The sequence below is a fragment of the Poromitra crassiceps genome (assembly GCF_964638095.1).
Source record: "Poromitra crassiceps genome assembly, chromosome: 8".
Classification (NCBI taxonomy): Eukaryota; Metazoa; Chordata; class Actinopteri; order Beryciformes; family Melamphaidae; genus Poromitra; species Poromitra crassiceps.
In genome coordinates, this window is record NC_139629.1 from 2291425 (window position 1) to 2312476 (window position 21052).

General features: G+C 43.9%; 1 protein-coding gene across 1 annotated transcript in view; it reads right to left on the reverse strand.

Moving 5' to 3' along the window:
• Positions 1-15079, reverse strand: part of smarcal1 (SWI/SNF related, matrix associated, actin dependent regulator of chromatin, subfamily a-like 1) — a gene marked incomplete at its 3' end in the record, with an annotated part of 35253 nt that extends 20174 nt beyond the window's left edge. Inside the window, exons 1-12 of the mRNA XM_083642235.1 lie at positions 14993-15079; positions 14116-14508; positions 13703-14030; positions 13464-13514; positions 12764-13024; positions 12557-12607; positions 11930-12113; positions 10738-10888; positions 8914-9063; positions 8638-8703; positions 7990-8130; positions 2339-2557 (exon numbers count right to left, since the gene is read on the reverse strand). Of these exons, the coding sequence (XP_083498361.1) occupies positions 2339-2557; positions 7990-8130; positions 8638-8703; positions 8914-9063; positions 10738-10888; positions 11930-12113; positions 12557-12607; positions 12764-13024; positions 13464-13514; positions 13703-14030; positions 14116-14436 (1923 nt within the window). The 5' untranslated portion in view covers positions 14437-14508; positions 14993-15079. The remainder of the gene's footprint in view (positions 1-2338; positions 2558-7989; positions 8131-8637; positions 8704-8913; positions 9064-10737; positions 10889-11929; positions 12114-12556; positions 12608-12763; positions 13025-13463; positions 13515-13702; positions 14031-14115; positions 14509-14992) is intronic.
• Between the last annotated feature and the right edge of the window lie 5973 nt (positions 15080-21052).

Genomic DNA, 21052 nt, shown 5'->3' on the forward strand with positions numbered 1-21052 from the left:
ACTTACATTGTGATGTCCCTTGGCCAGCTCCTTTCTAACGTATATCTTACATTGTGATGTCCCTTGGCCAGCTCCTTTCTAACGTATATCTTACATTGTGATGTCTCTTGGCCAGCTCCTTTCTAACGTATAACTTACATTGTGATGTCTCTTGGCCAGCTCCTTTCTAACATATAACTTACATTGTGATGTCCCTTGGCCAGCTCCTTTCTAACGTATATCTTACATTGTGATGTCTCTTGGCCAGCTCCTTTCTAACATATAACTTACATTGTGATGTCTCTTGGCCAGCTCCTTTCTAACGTATAACTTACATTGTGATGTCCCTTGGCCAGCTCCTTTCTAACGTATATCTTACATTGTGATGTCTCTTGGCCAGCTCCTTTCTAACGTATAACTTACATTGTGATGTCTCTTGGCCAGCTCCTTTCTAACGTATAACTTACATTGTGATGTCTCTTGGCCAGCTCCTTTCTAACGTATAACTTACATTGTGATGTCCCTTGGCCAGCTCCTTTCTAACGTATATCTTACATTGTGATGTCCCTTGGCCAGCTCCTTTCTAACGTATAACTTACATTGTGATGTCTCTTGGCCAGCTCCTTTCTAACGTATAACTTACATTGTGATGTCCCTTGGCCAGCTCCTTTCTAACGTATAACTTACATTGTGATGTCCCTTGGCCAGCTCCTTTCTAACGTATATCTTACATTGTGATGTCCCTCGGCCAGCTCCTTTCTAACGTATATCTTACATTGTGATGTCCCTTGGCCAGCTCCTTTCTAACGTATATCTTACATTGTGATGTCTCTTGGCCAGCTCCTTTCTAACGTATAACTTACATTGTGATGTCCCTTGGCCAGCTCCTTTCTAACATATATCTTACATTGTGATGTCCCTTGGCCAGCTCCTTTCTAACGTATAACTTACATTGTGATGTCCCTTGGCCAGCTCCTTTCTAACGTATATCTTACATTGTGATGTCCCTTGGCCAGCTCCTTTCTAACGTATAACTTACATTGTGATGTCTCTTGGCCAGCTCCTTTCTAACGTATATCTTACATTGTGATGTCTCTTGGCCAGCTCCTTTCTAACGTATAACTTACATTGTGATGTCCCTTGGCCAGCTCCTTTCTAACGTATATCTTACATTGTGATGTCCCTTGGCCAGCTCTTTTCTAACGTATAACTTACATTGTGATGTCTCTTGGCCAGCTCCTTTCTAACGTATAACTTACATTGTGATGTCTCTTAGCCAGCTCCTTTCTAACGTATATCTTACATTGTGATGTCCCTTGGCCAGCTCCTTTCTAACGTATATCTTACATTGTGATGTCCCTTGGCCAGCTCCTTTCTAACGTATATCTTACATTGTGATGTCTCTTGGCCAGCTCCTTTCTAACGTATAACTTACATTGTGATGTCCCTTGGCCAGCTCCTTTCTAACGTATAACTTACATTGTGATGTCCCTTGGCCAGCTCCTTTCTAACGTATATCTTACATTGTGATGTCTCTTGGCCAGCTCCTTTCTAACGTATAACTTACATTGTGATGTCCCTTGGCCAGCTCCTTTCTAACGTATATCTTACATTGTGATGTCTCTTGGCCAGCTCCTTTCTAACGTATATCTTACATTGTGATGTCCCTTGGCCAGCTCCTTTCTAACGTATATCTTACATTGTGATGTCCCTTGGCCAGCTCCTTTCTAACGTATATCTTACATTGTGATGTCCCTTGGCCAGCTCCTTTCTAACGTATATCTTACATTGTGATGTCTCTTGGCCAGCTCCTTTCTAACGTATATCTTACATTGTGATGTCCCTTGGCCAGCTCCTTTCTAACGTATAACTTACATTGTGATGTCCCTTGGCCAGCTCCTTTCTAACGTATAACTTACATTGTGATGTCCCTTGGCCAGCTCCTTTCTAACGTATAACTTACATTGTGATGTCTCTTGGCCAGCTCCTTTCTAACGTATAACTTACATTGTGATGTCCCTTGGCCAGCTCCTTTCTAACGTATAACTTACATTGTGATGTCCCTTGGCCAGCTCCTTTCTAACGTATATCTTACATTATGATGTCCCTTGGCCAGCTCCTTTCTAACGTATATCTTACATTGTGATGTCCCTTGGCCAGCTCCTTTCTAACGTATAACTTACATTGTGATGTCCCTTGGCCAGCTCCTTTCTAACGTATATCTTACATTGTGATGTCCCTTGGCCAGCTCCTTTCTAACGTATATCTTACATTGTGATGTCCCTTGGCCAGCTCCTTTCTAACGTATATCTTACATTGTGATGTCCCTTGGCCAGCTCCTTTCTAACGTATAACTTACATTGTGATGTCCCTTGGCCAGCTCCTTGGCTGCGGCGGAGAGCGCGGCCTTGATGCGCGTGCTGCTGCCGTCCACGGTCACCGTCACCACTTTGCGCTGCTTGGCGGGCAGCTGGGAGAGGACGTCACACTTGAGGCGGCGCAGCATCAGAGACTCCTCCAGCAGCAGCTTCAGCTCCCCGAGGTTAGACGAGCCAGAATAGTCCCAGCCCCACTGCAGCTGCAGTGGATGGAGGCAGGAGAGAGAGATTGAGAAAGGATTGGAGGATAGTGGAAAAGGGAAGACGGGAGGTAAAGGTTAGCGAGAGGCAGACAGAAAGACAGGGTGCTGCACTGCAGCACTTCATTTTGAAATGATCTGCTGAATAAAAACTTTAAACCCGCTATGAGAAACTTTCATTTTGTGTTGATTGTAGCGGCGCCTGTGGACAAAAGCGGTACTGTTCGGCCGGAACGAAAACTGCATTTCCTGAACACAAATGACAGCCAGTTTGACCCGTGACAGAACGCTGTGTCCCCGGCCTGCGCACAGGAAGAACTATATAGTCATCACTGCCTGTCTCCCTTGCTGATGTAGGTAAGATGTGAGGGATTAGTATTAAATTACATTTAGACTTAACCAAATTAAAAGTTCCTCATGGCTGCTTTGAAGTTCCCTCGAACCAAAACATGAACACGTCGAAGTAGAAGTAAGCGGTTAAAAGTAATAGATGTAAAATGACAAGAGCAGTTGCAACAAAGTATGTGAAATAAATTGAAAGAAAATGACTGTAGAGGCATCTTTTGTATTCAGGCCTGTGTCTCTAGGCGTGCCCCCTGCCGCCTGGAGGATGCAGACCTGGGGAGAACCACAGTGCCTCGACTCTCCATGCACTGATGTTCTGGTCCCTGCAGAGTAGTTCCACAGCAGCGGATTTGGGTTTCTTGGACCCGTCTGCTAGCAACATTGCAGAGGAAGTGGTCAGATCCATGAGTGGCTGCTGCTGGGATACAAGCCGAGGTGTAATTAGCCTCAGCTGGGTCACCTGGGCGAGTGTGTATGATGTTGTGAGACCCCAAACACCCAAAGACCCCAGGCCAGGTTACATCACTGATGATGTATCCCAGTTGCATTTAGAAGATGTAGTGTGTAATATGTCAGGTTAGGGCATATTGCACAGTGAAGTCTGGCCTCCCCCTTGCCAGGTGCATCTATCAGATGTATCTATGTACTGTATTGAGAATATAATTCTACACCTCAAAAAAGGGACACAAAAACAATCAATGTATGCATGTTTCCATGGACACCAGTGTGATAGTAGCCTGATAGTGTGATAGTGCACTAATCCTAACAATAACAGCCTTGATATTCCTGCATTGTGTTGTGCCCGTGAGCAATCCTGCCTAATGTTCCCTTTGGTGCCTATACACTCCCCTCCAACACACTGCAGACTAGACAAGACACTGCAGACTATACAAGACACTGCAGACTAGACAAGACACTGCAGACTAGACAAGACACTGCAGACTAGACAAGACACTGCAGACTAGACAAGACACTGCAGACTAGACAAGACACTGCAGACTAGACAAGACACTGCAGACTATACAAGACACTGCAGACTAGACAAGACACTGCAGACTATACAAGACACGGCAGACTAGACAAGACACTGCAGACTATACAAGACACTGCAGACTATACAAGACACGGCAGACTAGACAAGACACTGCAGACTATACAAGACACTGCAGACTAGACAAGACACTGCAGACTAGACAAGACACTGCAGACTAGACAAGACACTGCAGACTAGACAAGACACTGCAGACTAGACAAGACACTGCAGACTAGACAAGACACTGCAGACTAGACAAGACACTGCAGACTATACAAGACACTGCAGACTAGACAAGACACTGCAGACTATACAAGACACGGCAGACTAGACAAGACACTGCAGACTATACAAGACACTGCAGACTATACAAGACACGGCAGACTAGACAAGACACTGCAGACTATACAAGACACTGCAGACTAGACAAGACACTGCAGACTAGACAAGACACTGCAGACTAGACAAGACACTGCAGACTAGACAAGACACTGCAGACTAGACAAGACACTGCAGACTAGACAAGACACTGCAGACTATACAAGACACTGCAGACTAGACAAGACACTGCAGACTATACAAGAGACGGCAGACTAGACAAGACACTGCAGACTATACAAGACACTGCAGACTATACAAGACACGGCAGACTAGACAAGACACTGCAGACTAGACAAGACACTGCAGACTATACAAGACACTGCAGACTATACAAGACACTGCAGACTAGACAAGACACTGCAGACTATACAAGACACTGCAGACTATACAAGACGCTGCAGACTATACAAGACACGGCAGACTATACAAGACACTGCAGACTATACAATGCAGACTATACAAGACACTGCAGACTATACAAGACGCTGCAGACTATACAAGACACTGCAGACTATACAAGACACTGCAGACTATTAGGGATGCACGATATATCGGCAATCATATCGGTATCGGCCGATGTTAGTCATTTTTTAACATATCGGTCATATCGGTATCGGTCAGATGTTGCAATGTTAATATCGGTTATCATTATCACCCAAATTCTTCACATTGATATGAAATAATGCAGTCAATCTATGATTTATGGGCTTTTCCAAAGGCTTTGCAAATAAAGAAATGCATAACTTTTTCAAATTCAGTGTTAACATGTGTTTTTCAGTATGTACAAAATGTGATGATCATAAAAATGTGGTTTTATACAGATCATATCGACATCGGTAAATATCGGTTATCGGCCATAACAGCAATGTTAATATCGGTTATCGGCATCGGCCAAAATTTTCATATCGGTGCATCCCTACAGACTATACAAGACACTGCAGACTAGAAAAGACACTGCAGACTATACAAGACACTGCAGACTATACAAGACACTGCAGACTATACAAGACGCTGCAGACTATACAAGACACGGCAGACTATACAAGACACTGCAGACTATACAATGCAGACTATACAAGACACGGCAGACTATACAAGACACTGCAGACTATACAATGCAGACTATACAAGACACTGCAGACTATACAAGACACTGCAGACTATACAAGACGCTGCAGACTATACAAGACACGGCAGACTATACAAGACACTGCAGACTATACAATGCAGACTATACAAGACACTGCAGACTATACAAGACGCTGCAGACTATACAAGACACTGCAGACTATACAAGACACTGCAGACTATACAAGACACTGCAGACTATACAAGACACTGCAGACTATACAAGACACTGCAGACTAGACAAGACACTGCAGACTAGACAAGACACTGCAGACTAGACAAGACACTGCAGACTAGACAAGACACTGCAGACTATACAAGACACTGCAGACTATACAAGACACTGCAGACTAGACAAGACACTGCAGACTATACAAGACACTGCAGACTATACAAGACACTGCAGACAATACAAGACACTGCAGACTATACAAGACACGGCAGACTAGACAAGACACTGCAGACTATACAAGACACTGCAGACTATACAAGACACTGCAGACTATACAAGACACTGCAGACTAGACAAGACACTGCAGACTATACAAGACACTGCAGACTAGACAAGACACTGCAGACTATACAAGACACTGCAGACTATACAAGACACTGCAGACTAGACAAGACACTGCAGACTATACAAGACACTGCAGACTATACAAGACACTGCAGACTATACAAGACACTGCAGACTATACAAGACACTGCAGACTTACAAGACACTGCAGACTATACAAGACACGGCAGACTATACAAGACACGGCAGACTATACAAGACACTGCAGACTATACAAGACACTGCAGACTATACAAGACACTGCAGACTATACAAGACACGGCAGACTATACAAGACACTGCAGACTATACAAGACACTGCAGACTATACAAGACACGGCAGACTATACAAGACACTGCAGACTATTAAGACACTGCAGACTATACAAGACACTGCAGACTATACAAGACACTGCAGACTATACAAGACACTGCAGACTATACAAGACACTGCAGACTATACAAGACACTGCAGACTCACAAGACACTGCAGACTATACAAGACACTGCAGACTCACTATACAAGACACTGCAGACTATACAAGACACTGCAGACTCACTATACAAGACACTGCAGACTACACAATGCAGACTATACATTCCTCTCCAAGACACTGCAGACTAGACACTGTAAGTGAGACTGATAAAGAAATCAGAGATAATCTGACAGTGAATGTCTTCAGCACTCTCCAGGCCTCCTGGAATATAAAACAATTATCGCTCATGATGCTGCTGGAGGTTAAGTGTTGTTAACTCATTGAGTGCCAAGGACGAGTATGTTCGTCAATTCGTTTAGTAACGTAGAGTGCCAAGGACGAGTATGTTCGTCAATTCGTTTAGTAACGTAGAGTGCCAAGGACGAGTATGTTCGTCAATTGCGTTTTTTGACGGTGGGACGTGGATCAATGCCTAATACATCTCCTGTAAAATTTTGGGGCATGTTGAATGTGTAAAACCTATTTTACCGACCCATTAGGTGGCGACAGTGCTCTCCAGATTAGAGAAAGTTGAGTAAAAACAGCAGAAAAAGCCGTGATGAAACCATTGAATGGTTTGGCTTTTCGCTGTCGCGCTGGGAGCCGGCGCACAACGGTGGGGGGCTCCGAAAATAGACTCTGGGTGCAGCACACTTTGAAACGCGCAGCAGAAAGCCCAGAAAGCCCAGAATCGGACGCAGCTTCATCCCAGCTCACAACCGAAACCCCAGAAACGAGCGAGCCCGATCCAGACTCCCCCGACGAGCGGCGGCCATCCGAACGTGGATCCGCAAGCAGCAGAGACTCGCCTGACAAGCAGCAGAGCGAGCAAAGCCACCAGAGACACACCCATGGAGGAGGAGTTTGGAGTTGAGGGGGGTGGGGGTGCTGTTATATTGAAGGAAATTACTGTTCAGATGTTTCAGGTCAGAAAATATTAGTTTCAGAGTCAGTGATTTGCTTGAAATGCTTAATTTCACAAAAGGCTCAATATCTCAGCTTCTAGATGGAAACGCCTGTTTTTGCTGTTTTTGACCTATCTTCTCCGGCTGATAACTAAAGAACGGAAAATGATATCAATAAACTTTTTTTTGCTGCTGATACAATAGAGTCTCATCGTTCTTTGTGCGTGTTCGGTGTGATATTGTAATATCACACAATATTCTGTGGGCCTCGAGAAATCACTGAAAACGCTCTGAAACTCTGGCACGGGAAGCGTCCGTTCTCCAAAAGTGGCTGGCACTCAATGAGTGTTAAGTATCACTCTCTGAAGACTTCAACTACTTCCAGCTTGGTCAGCTCGTCTGATCCCGCCGGTGGAACCCCTCGCTGTCAGGTGAGAAGAAGCGACTGGCGACTGCACACGTGTCGGAGGGAGCGTGTGCCACAACTCTCCCCAGATCGGTAGAGAGGGCGTGGAGCAACGGTCAGGACAGCAGGGAGAATTGGCCGAGTACAACTGGGGAGAAAATGGGAGAAACACTTTGAAAAAACATGATTAAAAAAAAAAGACCTGTTTGGCGTCGCAGTAGCGTCTCCCAAACTCATGGTACTGTGGGAAGAGGGTTGGTTTGACAGCCAGGATCTGTGTGTAGAGCTCAGAGGGTCTGGACATGGCGGGGGTCCCAGACAGGAGGATCACTCTCTTCGCCGCCTGAGGACAGAAAACAACCCTGATCAGAACGCTGTTGAGCGAGCCGAGGTGACGGAGCAAGGACTTCATCCCATCCATGAGCCTAATGCTGTGTTGATCTATTCCACCATGACACATGTCACGTACTGTGTTGATCTATTCCACCATGACACATGTCACGTACTGTGTTGATCTATTCCACCATGACACATGTCACGTACTGTGTTGATCTATTCCACCATGACACATGTCACGTAAACAAATAAAACAAATTAATTCAGCGACTGTGGTACGTGCACACAATTTTTTTTTTTTTTTTTTTAATTGGCCTGCTAGGTAGGAAAATGGTCATTAGATATTTCAGGAAATGTCTCCTTGTCCCTGATTTCAATTAAATCCAGGGAAGTGCAACCATTGATTTACGATGCTCTTTTATGGACTGTTTGAACCCTCCTGGGCGCAGGTAATACAACTTTTAATCAATCAAAGTCAAGTTAGATTGTGGAGAAAAGGGAAAGAAAAAAGTACCTTCAGCAGAGGAAGAGCTGCTTTACAACGTGCGGTCTTCATGTTCTTCAGAAAGTGGCACTCATCCTGCACACAGTGGCAGAAACATTCAAAACCATTCGATTATTCGATAACATTATTGCATTTAAGGACAATCATTTCTAATACCAATTACTACATTCATTTACTTAAATACACCATGTAACAAATAATTCAAAGGATCTGGGCACTAAAACCTAAAACACAAATCCAATTTGGAAAGCAGCCATGTCTAAAATACCAGTTAGTTCAACCAACCATGATGAGAACATTGAAGTGCTGCTTGTCCATCCGACTCAGGAGGTCGTAGCTGATGATGTTGACCAAACCGGAGCACAGGCTGTCTTTGCCCTTCACCACCACATTGATGGTGTCAGGAGCGACTGAGGGAAGCCAGCGCCTGAAGGCCTGCAGACAGAGATCATAATTACAACGCAGAAACATGGAGTCAAAACACCACATTTCATCAAAGAAAATGGCCAGTATTGGCTTGCAGGTCTTACTTTTCCAAAGGTGTCCCAAATACTGGAAGTATGACAATCAGTCAGTGGAATGTGTGAGAATTTGATAGAAATGCATTAAATAAAAAATAAATCTGAGTTGTAGTTGATCCAAACATTAGTAATCGCTAATAATTTTGCCAACCTAACGCTACAGCATTTCCACAATGTGGTGTGGGATCATATCAACAGTGGCCCAAACGTTTCTGACAATTTACTCCACGACCTACTCTCCCATCCGCCTGTCAACCTGGCTTTAAGTCACTAAGCTACAGCTCCCATGCTTTGGAGCAGATCTGGATAAATACAGAGAAGACTCCTAACAGTTCATAAGAGCTGAGCCAGAGAGAAGTTAATGTGCTTTAATGGGACAACGTCCTCCGACTAAACTCTCCTCAGCGGTTTTAACTCCTGACTGGGGAATTGTATTTGATGCGGGATATCCATCTCGAGGACAGACTGTCTTGTCTCATCAATGGACAGAAGGCCAAGGAAGGGTTGTTTGAAAATGTACGACTAGTGTAGCCTGCTAGTTCAGTGGAGAGTAAATGGAAGACGAGGGATACAATCCGAGAAATGAGAAATCTGAGATGAACTCTCAAATGAGCCAGCATGGAAACTAAATGTACGAGGAGAAAAATGGACTTAACATTGAGGCACACAACATTGAGGCACACAACATTGAGGCACACAACATTGAGGCACACAACATTTCCATGACGCATTACAATCAATTCAGGACTTTCGAGCTTTCATGTCGGGTCAGGCCAATCTTAGTGATCAACAAAGTAGCCCAATAAATAACTAAAGCGTCAGCAGCATTTTCAGGCCAAAACAATGATGCATCGTTCAGATTATCAACTGCACCCGTGGGACAAAGAAATAGACGCATTAAATTCAATCCTGCCATCTTCTCTCTTGAAGATAAATGAGCGAGCAGAGTGCCAGCAGCCCTTAGGGGACAGGATTAGCATTCATCACAGAAGAAGAGGTTTAAGCAGAAAGCAGAATTATAATGTGTAAGGGAAGAGTTTTTGTCAAACGAAACTAGAGATCCAGATTGTAAAGATATCGTTAAGAAGGCGTCGGCTGACTTCATGCAGACCAATAATGACTTTAGTACACTTTCTCCTAAATGGAAAGAAAGTGATCGAGTCTAATGAATACGCACATGACACGCAAAGCAGCCATTTTGTGTCAAAAATGCAGGAACAAGATATGAAAGTTAAAGGGCATGCTGCTGATATAAATTGGATATACAACTTATATCAGCAGCATGCCCTTTAACCTTTATATCATGTTACTTCCTGCATTTTTGACACAAAATGGCTGCTTTGGCTGCATGTGAAACAGGCGTATAGACGGTTTTCACCAGCTGCAACCCCACAGCACTTCCTTTTTCTCAGCTTCTTCTTCTGTGTTTTATGGTGGTTGGCATAAATAACGTTAACATTTAATATGAGCCGAATATCAGCCTGCGCTCAGCTATCTATACAGGAAGTAAACCGGATATTCAGGTGGGTTGTGATGGTTGTTATTGTTGTCAAGTTAAAACCGTCTGTAGTCTGCGGAGTGTTTTTACCTCGGCCCAGGTGAAGCGTACAGAGGAGGGAGCCACCACCAGCAGGGGCCACTCGTTTCTGTAGTAGGCTGCGATGCAGATGGCCTGCACCGTCTTCCCCAGACCCATGTCATCAGCCAGGAGGAGGCGGCCTTCTTTAGACACCGCAAAACTACGGAGACAGTCACAGATACTGATACAGCAAACTATAGCAGCAGCACAGTGGGAGGTCACACTGAACCCCACCTTTTTAATGCATCAACTTCAAGTCACAGAGGAATGCCAACTGTACTGTAGGCACACAAAAGGTCTGATTAGCGTAAGATCGCCGCCTACATATGAGGAGGAGCAACTGCTACATGGCTCTCATAGAGAGCCGCAGGAACGAGTCCGGAAATCATCGATGCTAACACTCCTGGTTCTTCACTGTTTTCGCCTATGGGATTTTTGAATGGGTTTTTTCTAATAAGGTCTCTGGGCAAAGCAAGCTTAATCAAACGCGAACCAGGGTTTAGTAATATCATCTTCACACACGAGGACCACTTTTATGAGTTTTGAAGCTTTTACGTGCCGTTAAAAGGGCGGCTAGCTAGCAAACGGCTAAATGAGACTACACTGTTGAGTCGACGGGGATATTATACGTCAATAACGTCATCACTTCAAAGGACGAACACGGAAATTCTCTTTCCCTCACCTGGTTCAGCCCGGGGTAATCAGTGCACAGCAGCGCACACATCAACAACACTCCAGGTTGAGTGGTGACGTGACGTGGAAGCCTATGCGACAGTGTGTAGTTCTGGATTAGCTTAGCTCGAGCTTTTTACTTCTAGGGCTCGCATTTACGCTCCAAAACTCATGAAAGTGGTCCTCATGTGTGAAGATTATCCGACTGAACTCTGGTTCGCGTTTGATTAAGCCAGCGTTGCCCAGAGACCTTATTTGAAGCATCGTGGCAAAAAACCCATTCAAAAATCCCATTGTAAAGACAGAAACAGTGAAGAACCAGGAAGAACCGGGACTTCCGCGTTCTGACTACAAAAATACGTCATCCCTGCGGCTCTCTATTATGCTCAAGATAATGAGCAAATTCCAGAGAACAGCTGCTGCCAAGTATTGACAGAGTTGCTGGCTGCAGCACACAGACAGAGAGCACACAGACAGAGAGCAGACAGACAGAGAGCACAGGCACTAATGGCTGTCCAAAGGCACCTACTTGACTCCCACCCTCTGGAAGGGCATAAGGCTGCGGGTGAGCGAGGGGTCGATGGTGGAGAGGTCTGCTTCAGGGACGTCTAAAGACCTGGCCTCAGGCCCGTCCAACCTGGCACAGAAAACCTGGATTATTGCCCTGGGCAGAGGCTCCACCTCTACTGCTGCTATCCCGCTGAGGGCGTCCACTGGGTGTGGAACACAGTGTGGTTAGACAATATGGTCAATGTAAACAGACACAAACAGGAACATGCAACTAACGATTATATTCATTATCAACTCATCGGTTCATTATGTTTTTTGATTAATATCAATTAATCATGTAGTCTATAAAATGTCAAAAATAATAACGAATGATGTCTTAAAAGTGCTTAATAGTCTGACCAGCCGCAATAAATAAATAAATAAATAAATAAAAGTATACATTTTATAGTGATATGAAACCAAGATAGGCAGCACATCTTAGTGTTTATAAATCTGTAACCAGCAAATGTTTGGTATTTTACTTGATATTAAGACTAAAACGATTAACTTTTAGTATCTATTAATTTTCTGACGATTGACTAATTGATTAATCGTTTGAACACCAACACAGATAATATATTTGCACAACAGAAAGAACATTACTCACTAAGTCTTTTATAATCCTCCAGCGAGAAACTCCACTTCCTTGTTTTCGTGTCTATGCCCCACCCCCAAAAAAGAAAAAAGGTAAGTATCAGAACAGCGGCAATTGCCAAAGTTATAAACTGCAAGTACAACAAGATGCGTAACAGATGGGAAGAAAGAAAAAGAGCATTGATCATATTTGTATTGCTTTCAATTAAGTAACTCCTACCGTAATTCTTTGTTGGCATTTGCTTGAACGCAGCTATAACATCCACATGGTAACCGACGTCAACCTCGAACTTGGATCGAGACACCAGGATGCACTGGCCCTGCAGAGTGGCTGCAGGTTTCTGCCAGCCCTTGCACAGCTTCAGCATCGCGGCCAGTCCTGCAGAGTCATGAGCTCGACCGCTGGCTGCAGTCACATCTATTACCTCCATGCCCTCCAGAGGCTGCAACGACACAGAGGAGATGGCTGCCACCTCCTCCCCTGAAACACAGCGGGGTCGAGAGACACGGGCCAACAGCATCAGGATGACAAACACTTCCTCATAGGGTCGAGCGATTATTCAATATTATGATTCATCGTCTTCCTGTGGAATCATATATGGTCATGATATGGTGGTTTTGAGATGTCATGATAACACACTTTTGCTGTCTAAACTGTTGATAACAAGCAACTTTTATATAAAAAAAACAGACAAAATTATTGATTATTTAACGTGATTTTGCATATGTGAGCCATATCTTGATATATTTCGATATCGATCATTGTGATCACCCTGCCCTACTCCCTCATTATCTCATAGCTTCAAAATGTGTCTACCTCTGTGCAAAGTGAATGCATGCTTAAACCTATCTTGAATAGACAACAATTTCATGACAGTCCTCAACAGGAGATGTTAATATCTTATATTGTAGCTACATACTTAGCTGTCGATAGTCCTCAAGACTGAAGTTCCATGTCTTTGTTGCAGGGTCTAAGGTAAAGGGACAAGAGTTGCATAAGTGCATGTACTGTAGAGTTCAACTTGAACCACTGGTCTGCGGCATTTTTTTTTTTTTTTTTTTTTACAATTTTTTGTTTTTTTTTACAAGAGGGATTCTGTTTGAATAATTCATTTTAATGACCAAACTCAATAGGTAGAGCTGTACAGCAGGTGCTTACCATAGTTCTTGGAGGGAATGGTTTTGAAAACAGCAACGAGCTCTGCGTGGTAGCCCGCTTCTACTCTGAAGCGGTCCTCTGTGTGTTGCACACATTTCCCTCGCACGGAGATGGCAGGCTTTTTTGGGGGTACACTGTTCAAAGATGGTGGTTTTGTGGAAGCCTGTGCCACAGGACTTGCATGTTTACTGCTTTGTTTGTAGAATGATGAGCTAGTGGAGGCAACACTAGGCTCAGGTGGTTTCACAGCCAAGCTCCCTCCAGCAGACACAGCAGGGCCGCTCCCCCGGTGACCCCTTGACAGAGGAAGCGGGTCTATAACTTGTATCTATGAGGAAAGACAAAGAGAGCATCGAGAAACTGTTCATGTTTTATAAGAGGGAAATTGAAACACGTTCAAGCTCAGAACTCACCTGTCTGGAAGGGGCAGAGTTATGGGGAATACTGTGACCAATCTGCTTCCCAGAGCCAGATAACTGCTGAGGCTTTGTGTTTTGCTTTTGAAAGGGTTGAGCAAACCAGCCCGGTCTAGTAGGCGCTCCTCTTTGATGAGGGAGGGTAGCAGGATCCTGAGCAACTTTCTGTTGGGAGTTAACTGAAGTGGAGTTGTAGCCTGGTGAGGTTTTCTGATTGGTGCCGACAGTCTGACCGAGTCTCTGGGCTCTTCTCTCTAAAGCCCTCTGTCTGTTTTCTTCAATCTTTCGTTGCTGCTCCACAGTCAGCTGATTGGACATGTTGATTATCTTCGCTGCTGTTTAAAGCTGCAGTGGGCATTATATTATTTCACTATCAATTTGCTTGTAGATCTGACAAAAACAAAAAACAACCAATCAGGGTTAGCTAGAACATAATAGTCAATCATCACAGCACACAAACAAGGGCCATTATCTCTGATATACTGTATGTTGGTTAACATTACATTGATGTGTTGTTTAAAACTGCCTCACTGCAGCTTTAGTAGCTAATGCTAGCAACGCGTCTTCAGTTAGCAATCAAGCTCAGACAGAGCTTACCAATAATGTTACATTTAACGTAAATTAACTGAATCAAGCTTGTGAGCCAACTGAGGACATTTGGACAGTTAACTAGTAGTATAATTATTAACGTTACTTAGCTAGTCGTTAGCAAAGTTGGCATGCATGCACTCCTAGCACTGCAGGCTCCTCTGCTAATGATGACAGCTGCTAACGTTAGCTATGCTTATCTTCTCAAACAAAACTGTACTGACTGGGCAGACTAACAGCATCTCAATTATAGCCAAGCATGGGCATTCGCGGAACAACAGATTACCCGTATTGTGTGTGCGGAGTACGGAGGGATTTTCTAACGGGCTGAAGTTGTCGTAAACTTGCTGGCTGGTCAGAGGAGCTACGTCTGCGGCGCAGGAAGTGACGTAGGACAACAAGAAGACACGTGTAAGGCCACCCAGTGGTTTGGTGGGAGCGGCCAACTTTTCATAAACAGTAATCTCCAGGATCTATGTTGACACGTTGATAAACATTTACATTGAATTTAGAATGACCAGCGTAAGGTAGGAACACTTTATTTTGCAACCTAAGTTTACATTGCCTAGATTAAGGTGACCAGATTTCTCAAATGAAAATCGGGGACATTTCCAGTCCAGCAACCAATATATCATTAAAATATCCAATGTTATTACCTATGAAATAAAAATGGGGGATGATTCCGGTTTCATTTGTTTTGCCCATGGCTGTTGTACCGAAGAGGCCCCTGATGACCCCCCCCCTCCCCCCCCCCCCCCCCCCCCCACCCCCGCACACACACACACACACACACACACACACACACACACACACACACACACACACACACACACACACACACACACACACACTTAATTCACTGTGGCCCTTTACAAAATGTCAATGTGTTCTCCAGCAGCATGAGGCCTGGCCGTCCGTTTTTTATTAATAGCCTCAGATCTAAAAATGTATTTTCGGTGGAGTCCTAAGTGCTTTTTCAATGTCTTCCTGGAAGAGCAGGAAGCAGCAAAACATGTAAACACTTGTTGGATGTCTGGATCAGCCGGCGACATAGACATGAGATGCTTTGATATGCTTTTAACCTGCCCGTAAGCCTCCTGCAACCTTCCTGCGGTTTGCCAGTGGGCACGTCTGTAAAGGAGAGACTCATGGGTAGGCTACTCATAGAATCCATTCTCATTCAGATATCTTTGAAATTGACAATGCCGGTTTTTCAAAATTCATTATTTAGCCTTCCTTCCTTCCCAACAAGGTATCATGGCATTGTTGTTTCCAATGGATGCTGTAGGTCTTAGTTTCATAGCCTATAAGTATCTTCACTCTAGATTTAAGAATGAGCCTAATAGAGCTAGAGTCATATTGGCCGCAGACGCCAGTAGAAAATCTGGGACATTTTCGGGGACAGCTCCAGCCGGGGACAGGTCACCTTTTTTGTCCCACATTGGATGATGGCATCAGCGAGTGACATCACTGATGATGTCATAGGCATTGTGACATCATCAGTGACATCATTATTGACCAGAATCATGTTGCGAGTGACGTCACTGATGATGTCATAGGCATTGTGAGGGCAGCAGCCGAGCTGCGGGCGAAGCCAAAGTTGAGCAATTGTGCGCTGAGTGACGTCACTCAAGCACTCCATGATGTGATCAGTGATGGTCACTCAAGCAATTGTGATGTCATCAGTGATGCGAAGTTAAGCAATTGTGCGCTGCACATGCAATAGAGCAGGCGAGGCCACGCAGCAGCCGGGCTGCGGATGAGGCCGCACAGCGGCGGAGCTACGTATGCGAGCCCGTGCAGCAGGCGAGCTGCAGGGCGGGCGAGGCCGCGCAGCAGAGGAGCTAGCGAGGCCACGCAGCAGCCGAGCCTATAGGAATCGAGCGCGTGTAGTGCGCGAGATTTCTAGTGACAATAAATAGCCCCTTTCACAACTGTGGTGCAAAGCACAGGGCAGGTTGGAGACCACATTGTTGCATTAATATGTGGAAGGCGTATATAGCAATGGGGGTTTTTTTTGGGGGGGGGGGGGGGGGGGACACATAGCTGCATCTAGACTATTTTTTGTGAACTGCAGGGGGCACTGTTCCTGAAATGGAACTCTCTCTTGTGATGTCACAGTTGATGCTATTCTGAGGGTGCTTTCTCATCGTTTCCAGTGAGAAAGCACCCTGACTCACTGGAAGCAGGCTAAGCTCTCCCATTGGCTCCGACCATTTCAGTCAGAGCTAATCAAATGCCTCCACCGGTGTGAAACAACAACAATGCTAGCTAGCAAGCTGGCAACCTACATGCTGCAAATGGAAGGTTAGTCTCTCAAGCTCTTCTATACAAGGTGAACTCCAGAGTGAGAGTAAGGAGCTCTCCTGCGCTGGTACAGCACGAAACGGAGATAGTCTAGCAGCAGCCCCAGCAGAACGTTCCCATTTAGAATGCCACCTTTTTATCAATATTTCTGTCCTGGGGGCCTGTAATTTTTTATTTTTTATTTAATTTTTATTAAAGCTCATCAAAACACAAGACAATGCACAATGCACAAGACAATGCACAACATTCAGTATAGCTACAATGTAATATAAATTGTATCAAAGCCCTATCCTCTATTGTGATGTATTATTTCTATTTGTTATTAATATAACATTAGTGTAGCCTATTTGTTTTTATTTTCTAGGCTATTTGACATGTTACTCTGTAATTGTAATGTTGATGTAAACTGTTAGACTTTTGTCAAAGCGTTATACTCTATAATCATTGCTTGAAATGTAGGGCTGTCCCCGACTCAGAATTCTGTCAGTCCAATCGGATTTGGCTGTTCAATACAAATATTCGACTATTTTCGACTACTTTTCTTTTCTTCTTTTTTGAATAAGACTATTATTTATAAGACTTTTATAAGACTATAGCTTGTTTGATTTGTTTGTTTAATTGAGACTTGGTTTTATGGTATTAATAGGCTGATCCATACCAAAATAGTACTATACTATACAAAAAAAGACTATGATGGAAACCAAGCAATTCTATGTAAAATCAGACATTCAGCACCCCATATAGCCAGAATGGAATAATCCTTGTTTCATAACCAAATTTTGCGACTATCGACTGTGAGATTGACAGTCGACTCAGGCTCCTGAATCGTCAAATTGTCGACTATTTGAAACTTAACTGTATTTGAAACATACTGTGTTGAGCATTGTTTAATTCCGTGATTTTGAATCTAATAATCTAATCAGGGACTATTTTACACCAGGTGATTTCAATTATCCTACAATTAACTACCTGCTAGGACACAAAACTCTTTGTTGCAAGATCATTTGATCATTTGATCATTTTATCATTACAAATTGAGATTAAAATGAATTATTTGTGTTATGTGAATTATTGATCAAGGAGCCAATACTAAATTTGCTGTTGATGTAATGGGCTTTCTGTTTGTATACTTTTAGAAAACACCACTCAAACAGGGGAGACTGACTGCTGAATACACACCTTGCTCTCCGTCTATCATGTAGCTCGTATTATGAATGTATCCGGATGCTCCAGCCCCAATCCCGGGTGCCTTATAACCAGTGTTGGGCAAGTTACTTTCAAAATGTAATATACTACATATTACTAGTTACTTTAATTTGAAAGTAATAAGTTACTTTCCAATATTACTTTCTGTGTAGAGTAACTCGTTACTTATTACACTACTTTTGCATTACTTTTACCAAAACAACAGCAGCAGCAGAATGACATCGCTGCCCCGGAACCATCCCGAAAAATAATGTCAACCGCCTTAAACAATCCTAGATTCTAAATGTTATTCTTTTCCTTTGTTATTGTCATCTATAGTGGTTATTTGCATAAAAACATGACACGATTTCAGACGGACAAGCCCGTCTTTATTGTCACACGATTACACATCAACACATGCACGGACGGCCACAAACACACACATGCTGACGGTGGCCGGTGAAATTTGTCCTCTGCATTTAACCCATCCTGGCTTGTCCTTTCCTCCGGGGGGCAGGCCAGGAGCAGTGGTCGCTTTTCTCGTACAGCGCCTGGGGACCAACTTCGGATGTTGTCGTCACTGGTCGGATGCAGGGCCGTAACCAGGGTTCCAAAATAGGGGAGGTCCAGCAAGGGGGTTGAGGGTTTTTTTCCCCCTTTTTTAGCCATATTTAGAGTAATATATCATTTTAAATCAACATTAGGATTATACTGTTGTGATGTCATTATTCAGTATATTCTCTTTCATGTCACCACCTGCTCAGCTCTCCTGTCAACATAATTGTAACTAACAAACACAAACTGTTTTAGCCAAATTCATATCAAAATGACACCTACAAACACAGGTACACAACCCAAGCCGTACACAACACACAAAGTCATCATCGATAATAAAAAAAAACATACAGAGGGACATTTATTTATTCCTGATAGGAACGATTGAAAAATAAAATAAAATATATTATGTTGTTTTTAACTTTACACCACCTCTTTTTGTTACTTATTGGGTCATGAAACTGAAACCATGCATATAGCCACCTGCATACCTGACTTCGGGAGCTTGGCAATTGGCATCATGCATGATTAGCCAGTAGCATCCCAACGTGTCACACAGGTAACATTACTTAAGAGACAGACTAGACACTTACTTTCTTGGTTGTTGCTAAAAAATCTGTCAGTGTCACTCACTGTCTGTCGTTCACTCGCTCACTGTCTCGCAGCTCGCTCACCTTCAATTATCTCGCCAGGCAGCGATCCCGTGTTTTTCATGCTTTTCCATGCAGATTGTTTTATTTTATTTATTTTATTTATTTTTTTCCCTCTGAAATATTAGGGGAGGTCCGGACCTCCCCGTGCTCATAGCTAGTTACGGCCATGGCAGGGCCGTAACCAAAGTTCCAAAATAGGGGAGGTCCAGCAAGGGGGTTGAGGGTTTTTTTCCCCCTTTTTTAGCCATATTTAGAGCGAAAAAGACGAGAAAAGGGCGAGAATCGAACTCAGGACCTTCTGACTGCGAGGCGACAGCTCTACCACTGAGCCACCCCAATTGCCCCAAACATTGCCCCAAACACACGATTAGGAAATTATTGTGTCTTTTTCAAATATGTGCTTTGTGCTTTTGATGTAATCAAATGTAACTCAATTTGTAACTTGAGTTACTTGACAAAGTAACTGGTATAATATTACTGAAATCCTATAAGTAATAAGTTATATTACTGAGTTACTGCTCAAAGTAATATATTACATGTAATATGTTACTTTTGTAATGGGTTACCCCCCAACACTGCTTATAACTGATTATGATGATCATCGTATTCTCTTGAACTCTCCTGAATCCACAGTTTCCCATGTAATGGGTTGGCTGCTTGCCTCTCTGTACGGTGGTGACGTGCGGCGCCTGGGAGCTGTCCCAGGAATCATGGTGCTGAAGCTGCAGCACCAATTCAGCAGCCAATGATCATCACTGATCATTCCGGGGATGGATGCATTTCACTTAACAGGACGGTCCGAAAATCGTGCAGGAATTTAATGGATGGATTTAAACGCACCGACTTGTTCATCGAATATGGAAATCGATATTTGGCTTTCAAAGCTTTGGTGAATAGGCTTGTGCACGACCTGCAGTCTGGCTTGTTGGAATCTGTCAAAAAGCCTGACTTGTGAGTCTATGGAAGTCGGTGTAGCTCGCCAGTCGCCAGGTAAGAGACTTGCTTCCTAAACATGGCACGCCATCAATTGCTTTTGTTTTGCTTTTAAATGGACAGGATGTCGACAGTAGCCTAAACCCGAGCACTTAAAATTGTGCTTTCGTATTATTGTCATGTCAATCTGGAGGGAAAATCCTGTCTACTTGCTGTGACTGTGTAGTAGCTAGAGACCATGCGGACTATAACCTAATGATACCACGAAATGACCGTGGACATTTTAGGCTATTTGAGTGAGCGGGGCATAGCATTATTATTTGACTGCACATTCCTATCAATCTCTAACGTCGTATACTTTCCCCCCTTTTAGCGATTCCATTTAGTGAACTTAATGGCTTCAGACACTTGTTTGCACCGATGGAATTTATTTTCTTCTTGGATTTACTCTCTCGTGGGGGAAGAAGTGAAAGCCTGAAATAGAGAGGCTACTTATGTCTACATAGGACAACTAAAAACGAGACCAAAATCCCTACAAAGACCACTGGAAGACGCCCCCCGCCCGCACCACCCCATCCCATCCCATCCCATTCCCACGACATAGAAGTGCCTGCATGCCGGGCGCACATGCTGTTTCGCTTCCAGCATCATTGCATGGTGGTGCTGCTGTGAATTAGTCGCCGGAGACAGGCTGGTGCTGCGCGGCCAGGGGC